Source organism: Chanodichthys erythropterus, chromosome 9, assembly GCF_024489055.1.
Source record: "Chanodichthys erythropterus isolate Z2021 chromosome 9, ASM2448905v1, whole genome shotgun sequence".
NCBI lineage: Eukaryota > Metazoa > Chordata > Actinopteri > Cypriniformes > Xenocyprididae > Chanodichthys > Chanodichthys erythropterus.
Genome location: NC_090229.1, coordinates 7,639,196 through 7,657,417, shown reverse-complemented (window position 1 = coordinate 7,657,417; position 18,222 = coordinate 7,639,196). Strand labels below are relative to the sequence as shown.

Sequence of the window (18,222 nt, the reverse complement as noted above, 5' to 3'; positions counted from 1 at the left end):
CTACACAAACCACTGTATACCCAAAACTACAGTTCATTTTAATTTGTTTTGTTATACTAAATGGTCATTACATTACGGTTGCACAAACTGTAGATGGAAATCTCTTTGAAATTCACAGAGCGGAGAATTAGAATCAGCCCTGTGAGATGCAGAAATCTGGGAGCTACCGCTGCATTGGTTATGCCATGCGGATTAGCATTGGCGCAGGCAGCTGGACGCTAATCTGTGTCAGCACTGAGGCAGCTGCCACTCGCCCAGACTTACACCCCTGTCGCAAAAAAAGCCCCAGCTGACCCCGATCTGTCGCCAAGAAACCACACGCCATGCTGTTTTACACGACCCGGCTAATGGGCCGATATCTTCTGGCTTTCCCTAGCTGTATATTCCTACTTATCGCTCTTTAGCTGCGGATTTACCCCTCATTAAAAGGCGCTACATTCATGGAGCCACTCCCTCCGTCTGCTAGTAGAAACTATTTTGAAGCCATGCTGAGGTAGGTGGGTACAACTGTCAGAGATTGGCAAAATAAGCGGATACCCAATTGCAGGCTACCGCCAAAAAACAGCCTACACCACTATCTCATTGGCTAATGTTGAAATTATGCCTTTATTTGGAAGAGTCTAAAGCGGAACTGATTTTGAATGGTGGAAGGGGTATAGGGAACAAGAGCCTGAAAAAAAAATACTGGCAAAGAGGAAAATTCCAATTTTGTTGGATCAGTTGGCACAGTCATCAAAGACCCTTTGAGAACAACATGATGAATTTCAGGAGGTTGTAATCCTCTTTGAGGAATGACAGAAAATCAAGGCCAACAACTTACCTTTGGGAGCTTCAGACAACTGGAGGACACCTCATACTCAATGTACGCCTTCTCCTTGTTATTGTTGTCTTTGCCTTCCTGTGTGTAACAAAGTAGCTGGGCGCCATGCAGGGCTTCATCCAGATTCTTCACCATGTACACACAAAGAGCCGACCTGTCTGTGGGTGTGGGAGTCGACGCTTGTCCCATAGCCATTGCCACAAACAGCGCAGGTTGATCAAGGTGCGTGCCAAGCACTGCCGCCTGTGCCAGATTATATCCTCCACTGCAGGAAAGCGGCACCTCCACATAAGAGTAGAAATTGGGGTCGCCTGCACAGAGTCTCGAAACGTAAGTCCGATACTCTCGTTTGCCCCACACATCACGTCGAGAGAACACAAAGTAGACATAGTTGTTGTGGTGGAAAGCTTTCACAAAGTGGTTGTTGTATTCAGAGTAGCTACCAACGACCAGCTTTCCAAGTTCTTCGTGAGAGAATGCTGGTGCAGAATGTCGGGGAACTGCGGCTAAGCGCCTCATCGTGATTGGTGGGATCCCACCAGGTCCTTTGCTGGTGTAGCCCCGTCCAACGAGCATAAGCAGAACACCTTTCTGCTCCACCACCACACCAACCGTGGACACTCGAGGGTCATTTGCCGCCACATACTGTGTGTCCACAGGGTTGTCGGTCTTATACAGCACTTGAGAGACATTCTCCAAGCTTCGCTTCTCGCAGATGCCCTGCAGGACCGTCCCACACACAATTAGGCTGAGTGAATTTCCTCCTTTGACCTCTTCCAGTAACAGAAGCTTGTTGGTGTTGTCTGTGGTTTCTGCCTGGGTGCAATCAGTGGGGTCGATGGGTGGTAGGCAGTCTGGGCTGTCCAGTTTAGGCCCCGTTTTGCCCCAAGAGAGCAGCTGCAACTCTGGGGAAAGGTGATAGAGCACATTAACCGCACCCACGTAGACATGGCCCGAGTGGCTGTCGAGCAGGAGGTGATTGAGGCGGGAGCCATTGAGGGAGATGAATGTAGGGGGGCTCTGAAGATGACTGGGGACCAGAGGATATACCAGAGGCCACCACAAGATGGCGAGGAGCAGCAACAGGGGAGCAGCAGCTGGCATTGCACCCCCTCACCTGCTGAAAAGAGATAGAGATCAAGAAGAAAGAGGGAGAGGGGACAGTGGAAAAGCAGCATGCATGAAGAAAGAGAATTCAGAATGGATGGAAAGGGCAGGAACGTACAGTACACAACAGGGATTACAGTTATTTAGAAATGTGAAGGCAGAGTGAATGATGAGATTTATGGAAAGGATGCAAAGATATGGGAAAAGACAGTAAGGAAGAGGGAGAGGGGCACGGAAAGTTGAGCAACACATGAAAAGGAAGGAAGAGAGTCAGAAGGCAATGCAAGATAGTCAGTGTTAGCGGAAACCAGAGAGAGGAGGTGATTCAGATGGGTGATCGAGAGAGAAAAATAAAGATAGAGAAAGAAAGGGAGCAAGAGAGGGGGGAAAGAGAGAGAGAAGACAAATGTTACGTTAACAGAAAAACACCACAAAGAATACCTACTGCCGCACATCACCATGCAGCACAAAGACTACAGGCTTCAAATACATTCTTTTGTTCTTCAAAGTCCTGCCACCTTCACACAAGCAGTGAAGGATGCTTGAGTGAAACTGCTAGGCTTTGGTCCAGTGCAATAAAAGACACACGTCTAAGAACCAAGAAACATGCAATAATGCAGGAGTTTACTTCAGAAAAGTCAGAATGCCAGAGTACGAGTGGTAAACGCAAGAACAGCGGCTGATAAAACATACCAAAGTGCGCCAGACGTGGGCTTCTGTTATCATTAAAATCCTTTGTTGGTGTTTGTGTCGGTCTCGGGGTGTATGACTCACTGTTTACTGGCCGATCCTGACTGCCGCAAGATGATATGAGAATGACTAGAGTGTTCCTCGGAATTATCAAGATTAGAGATTAGAGAGGGAGAGAAGGAAAGATCGAGGGAGAGGGCAAGTGGGGAAACAGAGAGAGAGAGAGAGAGTGTGTGTGTGAAAATATGAGAGCGCTGATAAAAAGTAATAGAGATGTGAAGAAGTTAGGTGCTAAATTATGCATGATGCCTGTAGCTGTTGCCTTTCTGGTTTTACTGATGAAACCAAGAAAACAGACACCGCTTTAATCAACCACTCAAAAGTCACGAGTGTCAGCTGTTACATTCAGTTTTATAAAATAAAATAAAGAAAATAAAGAATCATCTGATGCAATAAAACTAGTCTTTCATTTTCTTAGGAAAACATGTGGTGCCTCCCATGTAAAACTCAATGCCATGATGCTAGATTATTGCACGTGGTTGCCACTGTTGCTGAGGTGTTCGGAATGTTCTCTAACATGTTGTTATGTGGTTGTTAGGGTGTAGCTATGCAACTGCCAACAAGTTCTGAGTGGTTTTAAAGGATTTGTTCAACCAAAAATGAAATATCTCTCAGTAATTACTCACCCTCATGTCGTTCCATATCCATAAGACCTTCGTTCATCTTCTGAACACAAATTAAGATGTTTTTGAGGAAATCCGAGAGGTTTCTGATCCCCAAGAGAAAGCAACGTAATTACCACATTCAAGGTCCAGAAAAGTAGTAAAGACGTTGAATAATTGTTGAATAAAGTCATCATTTCTGTTTTGTTTTTTTCACTTCATAACATTAAGGTTGAACCTCTGTAGTCACATGGACTATTTTAAAAATGTCTTTATTACCTTTCTGGATTTTGAATGTGGTAATTACGTTGCTTTCTCTTGGGGATAAGAAACTTCTCAGATTTCATAAAAATAAAGTTGGGTTCCGAAGAAGAACGAAGGTCTTATGGATGTGGAACAACATGAGGTCACATTTTGGGTGAACTAACACTTTAAGTGCAATATTATATGGCTGATATGTAATTGTTAGGGTGTGTGGTTGCCATTGTGTTGCTATGCAACTGCTAATGTGTTCAATGTTTTTTAGCTCACTGTTATGTGGTTGCTAGGGTGTTGTGGGTAGTGGTAAGTTTTGGCAATTTTTAAATATCAGAAAAAGGGACTTATTTTGACGGAGCTAAGGACACAGTGCTCCCATTCTCCGTCTTTATAAGATTAATATACGTAAATAAAGTATTAATAATAATACGTTATTAGATAGAACTGTTAAACACAGAAAGTAAATGGTAAAAAAAAGTATTATAGCATTTGCATTTATATTATTAGTAATAGAAAGGCCAACACTCATTTTCGGTCAGCATTCAACAAAGTCTTTTTTAATACAATTTTAAAAACCTTGCAGTTTTTAAACATTCGGTTACACACACTGTCATATTCATGTCATTTTGCTGTATGTAAAATTTGTGATACCTTGTCTGTTTATTTCCCTTGTTTATTTGAAAAAATATGATTCCCATTGCGCACACACTTACCAGATTACCGAGTGCCTTGTTGGTTACAGTGCTTACTTTTTATTCATATTTTAACAGTTTCTTTATTTGTGAAAAATACTGGTTTTCTGGTCTGTTCTGTGCTTGTCGTAGTTGACTTAACTTGGTTTAACAGTCAGTAAGCGGGTTTCCTTGCCTGACCAGCTGAAAAGTACCCAAATCTCCTCTAAAACCTCCTCTAAAAATAAATTGAACTGCACAGCACACTTCTCCTCAACAAGCCGCACAATTTGAGCCATCATGTCTGTAACACAAGCATTGCAGGAAGTCGCATGGCAAGTTGTAATACTTAGGGTTAAGAGTTTGTTCAAATCCCTAACCCCAAGTATGAGCAACAGTAATGGTTTGGCTTGCCTTCAAGTCAAGTCTAGATAGAGGCTTGACTAATTTTTGCCAGTACGCCAAACACGATTCCATTTTTGAAGGAGAAAAAGTATCAGAGGACACCGAGTATCTGAGAAAGTTATAGAGGGAAAAGAAAGATTCATCTTTAATTCATATCACAGCAGCCAAGAAGTCTTGAGGGCCTAGTATATGAGAGATGAAGAGAAAGAGCAAAGGAGAGGAGGGAGGGGGGAATTCCAGAGAAGCTGGAGTCTATCAGTATGCATAACATTTTACCTCGTCTCCACCTTCAAAGGGATGGTGGGTAAGAAAAGGACAGTTTGACATGCTGCCGAGATTAGCCACTTCTTTTCAATTAGGCTTTGGATTGGAGAGTTCATGCATCACCTTGTTTATGAAGGCTGAAAGCTGAACATCGCTTTGTACGGTGTGTCTTGTCTACATAGCTTAAGGACTCATGCTATCCACGTTTAATGAACATGATCAAAAGAAACGAGCTCAGAGAGCCAACAGACCGTCAGCTGATTTTGCTTATCCTTAGTCACGACCTGTTTCGTTTAGGTCTTGCACAACAGGATCTGGAAAAGCTAAATGATGCTGACTTGCATTCAGAGTGGAAAAACACTTTGATAATAAGATGACATGCTTTTGATATTCTGCAGTCAGCAAAAAAGATTCTAGAGCACTCTTTTAAGTGGTCATACCATGAAAATTTAAATTTCCCTTGATCTTTTATTAAAAAATAAGTTCAATATAGGCTATGACACATTTTGATGTTAGGCAAACCAGAGAACTTACAAAAAGTCATACATATGTTAATGCTTTTTCCAATTTTCCATAACCGGCCAAGTTTTGTTTTTGCAGTTGTCCAAAACAGATTAGCATGTATAGTATAGCAATGATGCCAAATTAGTTTCTGACTACCTCTAAATGTTGTTTGGCTCATGCAGAATTCATCATGGCTATGATGTCGCAATTATATTTATATTTACACATTTTCAATATTGAATGACAGTGTGAACAAAGCCACTAAACAAAGTCTAGCAAATCTCTATAATTACATTACATTTACGGCTGATGCTTTCATCCAAAATGTCTTATGCTGGCCACACACAAAGATTTCAGGCACGATTTTGGGCATGACTTGCACCCCCCAATTATTGGGGCGGGGCGGGTTGGGGGAAGGCTCGTTTTTGCACAGACTTTTTGTCCAAAAATTCCTCAATTGTGTGGTGTCATTACTGTTTTACTGCTCCTGATCAAATCGGAGCCTCCCCAATCCCAAATCTCCTGACTCTTGATTTCACAATAGCCAATGAGAGCGAGCAAACTTCACCAACCAGATGTTGCGTGTTTTTAAAGATGAAACATGGCAGCCACAAAAATGTCACAAAAGTAGAGTACTGAAAAAGAACGGAATGGATTAAGGTTTGGTTGCATGTCTAAAGATTTCTCATGCATGCCCACCTAATCAGAAATTGGGGAACAAGTTTAGTGATTGCTCACATAATGCTAATTTTTTAGCTAACTTTGTTAGTCATACAACTAGCAGCTAGCTAACAACCAGAGACTAAACATAAAGGAAACTGTTTGTGTCGTCTCCCTTTCTACAGTTGCCATAAGAGCAGTGGAGGTAATCCTATCAGATTGTCCATCCATTGAGTGAGCATTTACGGGTCAGCCAATCTGGTTCAATCCTTTAAAGTTAACATTTTCAAATAACAATCACGGTCCGCATTTTCTCCAGTAATTGTTAAAAAAACAAGCTAACAATACTCTACTCTACTCAATTCACTACAAAACAGAACTCAGGCCAGGAGAGTCAGTTGACAATGTCAATCGTCCTCCATATTTGTTTTTCTTCTAAAGTCGCATTTGGTTTCTATGAGATCTCATGCCACTGAAATCGTTGCTTCAATCGTCAGGTGTGTGGTCTCGCAGTCTGGCTGAGTAGTTTAGTATGTGTGTTCATAGGATGTTAAAAATCGGTTTAAACTGTCTGTATATCAGTGGTTTCCCACGGTTTTAAAATTAGTTAAAATTTGAAAATCGTCTAGTGTGTCTGAGGCCTAACACTGCATTCTAGGTATACATTCTAATTAGTTGATGCATTACCTAGGAAACTAATCCATGCCTTTGCTAGCACCATGCTCTATTGTTTGAGCTACAGGAACGCCTGTAAATCATAACAGGGGTCATTTATATATAGCCGTCTTAAAGGTACAGTAGCAAAACCAGCCTGATAAAGTCTATGCTCAGTAAAATGGTAATGACAAACTAAACTATGACTGCTTTTTGGCATAAGTAACCTTAATTGCAATTATAAGATAAAAAAAGAATATCATACTGCATACGGCATTCATATGACAATATGTAAATGCTACATGTATCAGTCTTAAATGAATAAATCAGTGAGGCGTTCACAGCCCTAGAGTGTCTAAGTAGGGAGAGGGTGTGCCGCCACCACCATATCCTCACCGAAAATATAACTGAGAGTGGCAAACAGAAGCGAAACAGAGACTGAGCGATTGAATCCCACCCAGTGTGCAACCATTCCTACACAGATCCAACTAACAGAGGCAGACAGGGTGAGAATGACACGGAACAAAAGTGTGCTAAAATTGAGCATGCAGGAGGTCTCTTATACTGTCAAAACAGGCAATTTCACAGCTTGAATTAGGTCGAGCTTTTGCAGCATCAGCATTCATCTCCATTTTTTTTACTTAAATGGTAATAACTGTTTCGGGGCATCATGGGAGAGAGCGAGAACACACTCTCTATTCACTAAGAAAGAGGAATAGCTACTGCCTTTGTGATGAGGAATGGAAAAAGAGCTTGGGATATATATTGGAGACGAGCTCTTCCTTACACAAGCACACACAAAAGAACGGGAACTTGACAAAGGGTGGAAATAAATGGAGGTTGGTTTTGCAGCATTCTATTGTAAAACCAGACCAATAGCTATTATACTCAATGCATATCGCTAATAACAGCTTTTGCAATATGTAAACATGTTTTAAATAGGGGGTAGCAGAGTTTATCACTCCCGAAAGGTGCAACCAATTCAGGGAGAATCATTTCGATTGCAGGCTGACCTTTGACCCTAGCTGGTAGCGCTTGTGCCGCCCATCCTCTTCTGTGTGTGTGTGCTTGAATTCCCAATCACTGTAAACTTCCTCTCCTACACAGCAGCATATTAAAACAAAGCACATACTTGCTAGGTTGCTAAGCTCACTCAACACTCATTACCCCCAGAAACAGACACGCTAGTAATTACAGCGTGCATGTGTGTCTAATTTCTTTGCCGAGTGCATAATACGCAAAACACAATATCAGACACAAAGCTTACACACGTACACGCAATGCTTCCAGACAGACACATTCCACACATGAAAACACACAAAAAAACTGAAGGACATCACACAAAGCATGTAGCTGGCACATTCAAATAAAGTGAGGTTCTCTGTGTTTAAAAAAAAAATGAGACAAGCTTCAGAGTCCAAGACTCCTCCATGGGGGTGAGCCAACAGACAGACATGCGAACCCCACCCATGCTGTGTGCTTGCGCTATCAGAGGAAGAAATCGCTTCGGCAGGCTTGACATCTGACAAAAACATCTCTCCTAATTTAAGCACACTGTCTAAACTGATGGAACAATATAGTCTGGCTACTATTTTTAGGTATAGGTGGCTATAACCACCATAGACATTAAGGATGCATCTCCAAAGCATTCGGAAATGTGATTGATCAATGCTGACATTTAAATGACTTATTACCCCCCAAATCTGAATTCTTGGTTACATCCTTCGAACTCTAATACAAAACTCTTCATGTACAAGCAGATACATGTAAATTCATGAACGCTAATTACACCCTTCCAGCAAAAGCTTGACAAAAATAAGCAAGTCATGACATTTTTGCCTAATTGGATCGCTTTCTCAAGGTGTGAACATCTAAGAAAAGATGCTTGCATCACATTCACGTCTGTTCAAGCCACACAAAGAGGGCGTAGGTCGGGTGAGCGATCACAGCAGGTGGGGCAGCGAGATTTCAGTGGAAAGTAACCTGGAAATATGATGGGACACAAAGGGTCTCGCGATATGCATCACTGTCTCTCAATAAAACATCTAAGATCATTTAAAAGCACAGTGTCTGAATGGATGAAACAATGTAAGAATCAGCAGACACTTAAATTAAAGGGATAGTTCACCTAAAATTGAAAATTCTGTCATCATTTACTTCATGAACTGTGTTGTTTTATTTTTTTATAATGTTTCCTGGGGTGCACTTATAATGTTAGTATGTTTTTTACATCAAAAATTGTCAATTTAGAAATAAAAGGCATTTATTTTTTCAGCCTTCTTATTTGAACATTCTGTTTTAATGGGCGTGTCTGCTGTAAGACTTCAGTGTAAACGCCCACTGCTGTGATTGGCTAACATCATTGCCTATAAAATAGCCAAGTATTACTCTCTCCCGCACATTTTTACTATTACAGCTCTCAAGGTTAACTAATCGTTAAAAGTTTTGATTATAGCATTACACTTAAATCTATGGCATTATATTATTTATTGTGGCATGAAAGGTTGCAGTGATGAACACCCAATCATAGACATGCTGTTGAGCGCATGAAAGCAGTCATCTCGTTATTGCAACTCAATTTCTGCACACTAACGAATGATTTCATCATAACTAACAGTGCAAACGCGATGTAACAAAAAGATTCATTGAATAAGAAAGGAAGCGTTCTTTGATCGCTTTTTCTATATGTAATTTAATCACCTTTTAAATAACAGATTATTTTCATCCTACTAAGAAAGTTGACAGTTTAGTCACTGGTTTGATTTACTGACATATAGATAAAGAACATCTGACTGTAAATGAATCATTACATATCAGATCAGGCATTAGAGTTAACACAGTTAATAACATGTTGTTGCATTACTGTTGAGTCAATATCGTAAAAGCCTGCGCCAAAATGCGATTGATTTACCAAAGAATCCACAGTTAAATGTACCAAATACAAATAAAGCTCAACTGAGACATTCACATTGTTGAAAATAAATAACAATATTCCTAGCATTAGGATCCTTTGAAAAGTAATGCTATTTTTAGTCCCGTGTCGCTCTTCTTTCCTCCTCATCTCACTAACACGCCAGTGGGCGGGGCTAACTTTGCAATGATGAAGTAGGCGTTGATTTTTTCTGTGGAGGTGACGTCTCACCTATCTATAGGCACATTTCGGGATGAGTGAATCGCTGGGCCTGGTGTCAATAAAAGCTTTAATTGGACTAACAAGGAAGATTTCAGATATTTGTATAGTATGACAACCTCTTATATATCAAAAGCTCAAGGAAAAGCTGATTTCTCAATTCATGGCCCCTTTAACTAATGTTAACAAATAGTACCTTATTGTAAAGTGTTACGGAAGATATTTTGAAAAACGACAACACTAGTCTGGAGCCTATTGGCTCTCATTGTAAGGACCATAAAAGACAAATTTTCAAAATATCTTCTTTTGCCTTCCACAGATCAAAGGAAGTCACGAGAATGATTAAATGTTGACAATTTTCATATATCCCTTTAATGAAAGCCAATTACTACATCCTAGCAAAGCTTCATTTAAAAAAGCAAGTCAATTTTTGCTTAATTACAGTCACTTTTTCATAAGATATCATAAGGCAAGATTGCATATGTGTCTTCACACAAAGCAGATTGGTGGGGTCGTCGCAGCAGGTGAGACTGTGCCATGCTAACGCAGGTGTCAAGGTGGAAATAAACCTGGAAATCTGGTGCGAGACAAAGACAAAGCATCCCACAACACGCAACATGTCTCGTGGAGATGGGCACAACGCAGAGACGCCACCGATTATTACAGAGTTGGCTCTTTGAATGCGTACCGAGAGTGAGAGTGACTGGGATTTACAAGTCTCTTTGATGCCAGGCATGAAAGTGTCAGCACACCAAGTGTGTGTGCATGTGCGAGTGAGAGTGTGTGTGCCTGGGGTGTGCAGTGGTTAATCACCACCTCTGTGTGTGTGGAGGGAGGGTGGGCAAGTTCTCATTTCCATACTCTAGTCTACACCCATGCAGGAGGGGGTGATACTTTGGGAAATATGGAAAAAGAAAAGGTGGGGAAAATTGAAAGAGAGCAAAAAACAACAGCGAAAGCATCTCGCTGTTTGAAGAACGGAAAGCGGGAGTGTGATAAAATACGGCGATTAGTAATGTAACCTCGTACATATTTCATCGCTGACAGTTGTATGCTACTCAGACTCCTAATATTTTATAGAAGAGACTCGCCGTTTCGTATTTACTCAATCTTTTCTCCCTCCCGCCGTGCCAACTCAACTATCTTTATATCTCTGTTGCAATCTGTCCTCTGTTTCCACCAAAGCCTCCTCTCCTTGTCGCTTCTTTATACTCTCCAACTGAGCTCATGAATATTTCGTGCATATTTCACGCACGCTGCTAGATATCCGATATCATCAGGGCGTTTCGGCAAGAAGAGCAAGAGGTTAGCAGGGTGCTGCAGAGTGCGTTTAGGTCCTGTAGGAATTTCTAGTGGAGAAAACACGGCTGTGGTCGGAATGAGTGAGTCAGGCAACCAATCATCTCTGGCTCCCTGTAATTATCACCTCTCTGAACAAACAAATATGATGACATCTTATTTTGATGGTAATGAGCCATAATGGCCACAATGGGAGATATAATGATGCTCAAGCAAGCTTTTATCAAAAGCAAAGTCTGCGAATCTACAGGAAAATGACACCGAGTAGCTCTTTTGAAAGCAACCTACAGGTAATCACAGTAAACCTTTTAAAAAAGTGCCGTTTCAATTTTACGCTGATTGAATTCAACAGTTCTGTCAGGTTAGAAAGGTGCACATCTATATTCATAAGCTGGATGAGTGTGAGAAGTGTCTACTCTCGGTGAATTTTAAAAACAGTTCTGGAACCATCAACCGTATGATGATGATTATTAGGTTTCACCTTCGGCTCTCATTTTCACACCGCCAGACTCTCACTCGCGAGCGGCCCACGCTGCTTTCATCACCACCTTGACAAGCATCTGCGTGCATAAAAATGCAACATTAATTATTTGATGGGGGCAGATAAACACGCTCACTCCAGTGAAACCGACAGAAAGGGAGCTGGCACCAAATTCACGGGCTACTTCGTACATTACACACCCTATTTAATAGCTGTTTTAGAGGCTGAAAACAACAACAACAAAAAACAGCATATGTTTTGTCTGCCCAGCTTTGGGAGCGTAATAATGACTCTGAATGAAGGTTCCCCCAAGCGTTTACAAGCCAAACATTTTACAAGATAAGGGCCGCCTTTGAAGAGGGAAAGAAAAAGCAAATACGCAGGAGTGCAATTTCAAATTAGAGACTAAAGGGAGAAACAAAAAAACTTGTTTGTGGGTACCGGGTGCACGAAACAATAAAAGAATGTCAACACGAGCGGCAAATTACGCCCCCCATATGCTGAACACAAGTTGAAAACCCACCACTCCTCAGGGACTAAAAGGGAGGAGGCATTTAGAAAGGAGACAATGGAGTCAAAACAACAGGGGGAGCGCGTGAAAAAGAAAGAGAGGGTGAAAAGAGATGTTCAGGTTTCATGAAACTTGGTACGGCCGCTGAAAAGACACAATCCCAATCGCGACTCCTAGAGTGGCACGCCACACCTCCCGGAGGAATAGTACAATAACCGCAAGCTGCTGATACAGAGGCAGGAAAACCACTGAGTAAATGTGTGATTAAACATCTAGTTATCTTCCAATTAAGCCTGAATACATTAGATCCACTCCACAACAGGTTATCGTGGCATTTGTAGGTCTTTGACTAGTCACCTTGGACTAATTGGAGTCTTGAGAATAGGCTGCCAACGCAGCTGTCTGATATAATGTTGTTTCAAATGCATTGACATTTGTGTGATGTTATTTATCTACAATGACAGACGAAATCAGCCCGGTTAAAGTTTTATAAACAGAGCTGAATGAAAAGCATTGGAGAAAAATGAAAAGCGTTAAAGAACAAAAGCAATTTACATGTTTGAAAATGTTTCCAAACTACATTTAAATGGCAGACACTTAATTAAACATGAAAAAAAAACTTATGCTTTTGCCTTTTTTCTATCAAAGTGAAGCTTGTTGGAGCTTGAAATAGAATGCAAGAGTAAAAATCAATGGATACTCTCAGAGGTCTGTAGCAGAGTGCAGTGAACCTCCTGAAAGGTTATAAAATATAAACACAACATGCTGGACAACAAAGTGAACACAGAGATGCATTATATTCAGTGCTTTGACGGAAAGTTATGAAATAGGTACAAAATGAGAGTCAAGTCAGGTAAAGGAAGAAAACAATACATAGTAATCACTATCCTTAATTTAATGAACCTCATAAAAACTTATCCTTTGTAATATAACCCTAAAACAAAACTGAAATGCACGTATTTTAATCTTTTAAACAGCAAAAAGTAAAAAACACAACGTGTTTTAAAGCATCTTCAGCGCTCAAAATCCAAAAAACGCATAAATGCTGAAAAGTTTCCCAGCGAACTATTTTACTCACTTCATTCAGCGGCACTGCGTTTCATCCCCGTGGAAGTCAAAGCGAAACTCTCGTTAATTTTTAAAACAACAACAAAAGCGTTTGAAAGTGAACCCGGTAAATCCCATTATGCGTGTGCTACATTGTTGTGGAGGAGCTCAGACTCGAGCGAGCAGCGCAAAGCGGCTCTTGGGGAGAGGGCGGGGTTTTCCAACACGTCATGAAAGAGTTTTCAATGAAGCGCTTGAGGAGTGGGCGGGGCTTAGCCTTCCGTAGAGGTACTACAGGTAGACAAAACATTTTCTTTTCATATTAGCGTTTCATTTTCTAATACTTTATATATATTATTATTATCATTATGTAAATTTGTTATTTATATTAACATTACTGTCAGTGAGAGCAGCTTTTCCTTTTTATTAAAGGTGCACTATTATTTATTTATTTATTGAGGAATATCATACATAAAGTGTCCTTATTACCTGACATTATCATAATAATTTCAATGATAACCTGAGTGATATTTAGCCAATAAGAAAATGTAATCAATCACAGAAACACTGTGCCTGTCAGTCAAATCGATTTGCTGACACAGGGTTGGCTGACATGTCAGTTGGAGGAAGTTAGCAAAATGGCGCAAATGAAATCACCTTTAATGAAAATGAAACTTTGCCAGAATAGATTTTTGAGTTTGTGTTGCATCTAAACGTAAAGTGTGCAAATTAGGAATCATCTTAATGAATATACACAAATCTGTATTTATCAAAAGCGATGTAGATTCCACAGAAATTGACAAAACATTTTTCAAAAAATTGTTTATTTAACAACATATTAAGTAAAACACTTAATATATGTATATGAAAATGCTTTTTTTCAAACACCAATTTAGAATTATTAAAAATATTATTTAGGAATCAATTATTAGGGGTCTGTAAACATATGGAACATTAGTATATTTCATATATTCATATATATTCATACATTAATTTCAACATTATTACATGTTATTTTAAGCTGCTAAACAATGCTAATGTAATTAAAACTATTATTTTTTTTTTTTTACTTAAGCAACATGTTGTAGAGGGTAAAAATGAAATCCAACCAAAGTTTAATCCCCCCCAAAATCATCAAATAAGTCTGCAGTACCTCTCCTCAATATTTAATGCTCACATTCAGGCATGAACTGAAGCGTGCTGCATTTCGGGTGGATTTGGGGTGATGCGGGGGGAGGCAGGGACACGCCTCTCCGCGCCGCAGCTGGAGAGAGCAGATGGGGTTTGACACCCGTGTGTTTCTGTTGCACCAGGTTTTGACACGGATACTGTCGGTTCACACAATACCAATTGAAAACGAATGCAGATCTCTCAAACGCACCGCCTTTAATAGATTCTACGCCATCCGCTGGGTTTCATTTGTCAAATGTCACCCGGCTGTGACATTTCCCACGGTGTCAACCTACAAGTGCATTTAAAAAGAGATGCATTTTAAATACACCAGGGGGGAAAACATTAGTGCCAACATACACACATGCAGCACCTTTCCTGCAAATTGCTTCAGTCTCTTTTTTTTTTTTTTTTGTCAAGGAGAAATCAATTAGAATCAGGGGCCAGTTGCATAAACATTTCCACTATAGGCTAGTTTGACCAACTAGCACAGGCAATCAGTCTTACTTTTCAGATTTAAATTAGACCAATCTACCTTTTTATGTAACTGACTGTAAAAAGTTATGACCAGTGAGGGGCAGTTGCATAAACATAGCTGCTGAGTTAAAGCCCCACTGAAGTTCCTTGGAACCAGCAGCTTTATTCACTGTGTTGATGTAATTTCCAAAGAAACAGGAAGACAGGGCGGGACATATCTAGGATCCCAATAGCATTTCACCTAGGTCACAGCTCAGCCAGAGCTGATGAGCTCATAAAACCCAATTATTTTCACCCCTAGGATGATAACTATAAAGATAACGATAAAGATAGTTCTAAAAATCATGATATGATAACGGCAGAGAGAAACAATATTGTTGGAACTATTTTTTCCAGCTGATGAGTGATAAAAACAATGACAGCCAATCAGAATCCATCCTGCTTTAAAGAGCTCAAGCATTTAAAGTGGCAGACGCCAAAATTGCGGCACGCACTTAGAATAAACAGAACGATATCCGACATATGTTTTGGTGTAGATGCTAATGTAGGGGCTGTTTTATAAAAACGTTTTATGCGTTTTGGCCGTTCATTTACACGGAAATGGCATTTTGGGGGCTTAAAAACGCAAACCTTTCCAAGTTATTGAAAATGGAAGTTATCATTTCCAAATTTGTGAAAACAGTGACGTCATGCGCATGTGTATTACGTGTTCAGTCTGTAGGCGTGTAGTGTTTATTTACAAAATGACATCGCCATCTACTGGTCTGGCAGCATAACACAGCGTTTTTAATCATTTTTGAGGATCCGTATGAACTGGGAACGTTTTGACAATGTTGTATGGTGAAAAATGCAAAGGAAAAACGTTTCCATTTTTTAGTACACTGGTGTCATGTAAATGTACCCACAGTTTAGGGGTATAAGAAAGTATGCATACACATGAATATCGCGATATTATGTTTGCCGATACTGTATCGATTCTCAAAAACATTGTATCGATATTTATTTATTTATTTACATCCAAGATTCGTGGCTTTGTGTTCGGCCTAAACCACAGACTGTATAAAACCCAACCGCTAGATGTCAGTGTTATCTCAGAACGTAAACTGATGCGTAGTAGCCGGAGAAGCGCGAGGTGTATCAATAGCGTTAGCATTAGCAAACCCATAGCTTCAACTATAAATAACCCACTAAGGAGATCGACAAGAGGCAGTTGTTGCAAAATAGGCCATGTTAAAATCCAAAACTCGGGAAACGCGTTGAATCTGAGAGCTCAGAAATCTGATCATAGTGATGTAGATATGTTTGCATCAGCTCTGTTCAGCACTTCAGTGAAGGCACGTTTATTTAAATAGCACTATACATTAGACTGCTTTACAGTATTAAATATAAAATAAAAAGACATTCAGTCATGAAATGGACTATGCACTAGTTTTTAAATAGTTTAGAAATTAAAAACTGCTGTGAACCTTTAAAACATATACACTTAAAGAATCCTGCAGTCACTTTACTATATTCCCTTAGATTGCACAATATATCACTAATAGTGATTAGTGGTATAAATGCAAACGATACTGTATTGATTAAATAAAATAAAGTTGTTTGTAAGGTTTTATGCAAATGGTGGTGTGTTCTTTATGACGTTTTTTTTTTACAAAATTACATCCTTTTTCTAAAAAAACAAGAAATATCGCAATATATCGCCTTTCTTACAGTATCACAATATATCGTATCGTAACCCCTGTATCGTGATACATATCGTATCGTCAAATTCTTGGCAATACACCGCCCTAGTACAGTTATCGCTATAGTTATGTTTATAGTTATCGTTCTTGGTGTGAACAGACCTTTATTTTAGTATCATTTAGATTATTACACCATTATAATATACTATCTACTATTATAGTTTTTATAAATTTATAAACTTAACTAGTTTTAATTTTACATTTTCTATTTTAGTAATTAAAATGAAAACAGAAAATATAAAAATAATTTAAAAAAGATTTAGTAATTAATGTTGAATTTAGTGCTTTTGTCATTAGTTTTCAAATAAAATATCTATATAGTTTTTTTTTTCCCAGATAGTTATAGTTTTAGTTATTTTAATACATCAAGTTAATCAAAATGAAAATGCTGTAAATGTTTATGTATTTTATCTTATTTCATGCAACAAAAATGTTTTTTATGGTTATGGCTTTACTTTTAGTTAACAATGATAACCCTGCCTCACACAAAAGCACAAAATCTCCTTGACACAGCAAAGAAACGATGATGGCTCATTGTATTTAGTTTGAGCCGGAGAAGAAAGCGATAGAAAGAGAGAGAGAGTCAGTGAAGGGGAGAGAGTTGAGAGAGAAGGGCTCCCCAGAGGGTTTACTGATGAGCAGGCATGCGGGGAGACTGGGGGCGCTCAGCTGGGGCTGTTTGCCCAGCAGTGAACACCCGTCATCAAGGAGCTCATAAAATATTAATCCAGCACACAAAGACGGGAAGAAGACGGACAGAGTGACCAGAGAAAGAGGGAGAAAGACCGATGCAGACTGAGCGACAGCGAGCGTAATGAATGGACCGGGAGGGAGGGGGCTGCGGGGTGAAAGGGTGACATGCAGTAATTGGGGGGAAATCTGCGCGGCGGTGGGTGGAAACCATTATTGGCAGGTGGAACAAAAATGGACGCATCCCTGAAATAATGAAGTGAGGGGGAGGAGAGGAAGGAGGAGATGCAAAGAAACACTGGTGAGAATTGGCTCTCATTTAATTACAATTGCTTTCGAATAAAACGTTTCTCTTGATAACGGTACGAATTTAGAAATAGCCGCACGTTCCGACTGCGGAGGGCCGTGTTTGGAGGAATGGGCTCGGAGCGTATGTTCACATAAGAAGTTTTGGCAGGAAGCGCAGCGGCCAACAGTTGTCTGTTTACACTCCTGAAGCCAAGGACTGGGCCCACAACAGAACAATGCTGATTTGTTAGGAGGACTCTAAACGGCTCTTCATGTCCAAATACGCGCTGGCACACAAGGACAGGCGGTGAATAGAGAGCGCACACACTCAACCAGACACACATGCACATCCATACCGGATCAGACATCAATACATATTCCTGAACTGAGGGCAAAGCTCTTATAGGGATGCCTGAAAGCAATAATCAATTTTATTCAGATAGCCGCCCATGGGACGCATGTCATACTGTGGATGGTGTTTAAAAATAAAAGAGAGGCCAGTGGCTAGAGCAAACAAACAACATGGGCATTAAAGGTTCTTCCAGAAACAAGTGATCTAATGAGTTGCTTATGCTCTGATTAAAGGATTAGGTTCCCTAAAATAAAAATACCGTCATGATTTACTCACCCTCGTGTTGGTCTGTATGCTGACACGCAACCATATGCTGATATTTTTAACAACAGATGTGGCA

The 18,222-nt window shown here is 40.0% G+C and overlaps 1 protein-coding gene across 8 annotated transcripts in view; it reads right to left on the bottom strand.

The window, feature by feature from the left end:
* Nucleotides 1-18,222, bottom strand: part of plxnb3 (plexin B3) — a 94,192-nt gene that overhangs the window by 38,914 nt on the left and 37,056 nt on the right. For 3 of the 8 annotated variants that reach the window (XR_010895943.1, XM_067394418.1, XM_067394411.1), the window contains exons 1-2: nt 13,195-13,356; nt 821-1,940 (exon numbers count right to left, since the gene is read on the bottom strand). Coding sequence is in view for 7 of the 8 variants with exons in the window: in XM_067394418.1 (XP_067250519.1) it covers nt 821-1,924 (1,104 nt within the window). In the remaining variant the exon portion in view is untranslated. Of the gene's footprint in view, nt 1-820; nt 1,941-11,605; nt 11,685-13,194; nt 13,357-18,222 lie in introns of those variants that run through there. The other 5 variants (XM_067394413.1, XM_067394415.1, XM_067394414.1 and 2 more) reach the window with 4 other exon arrangements.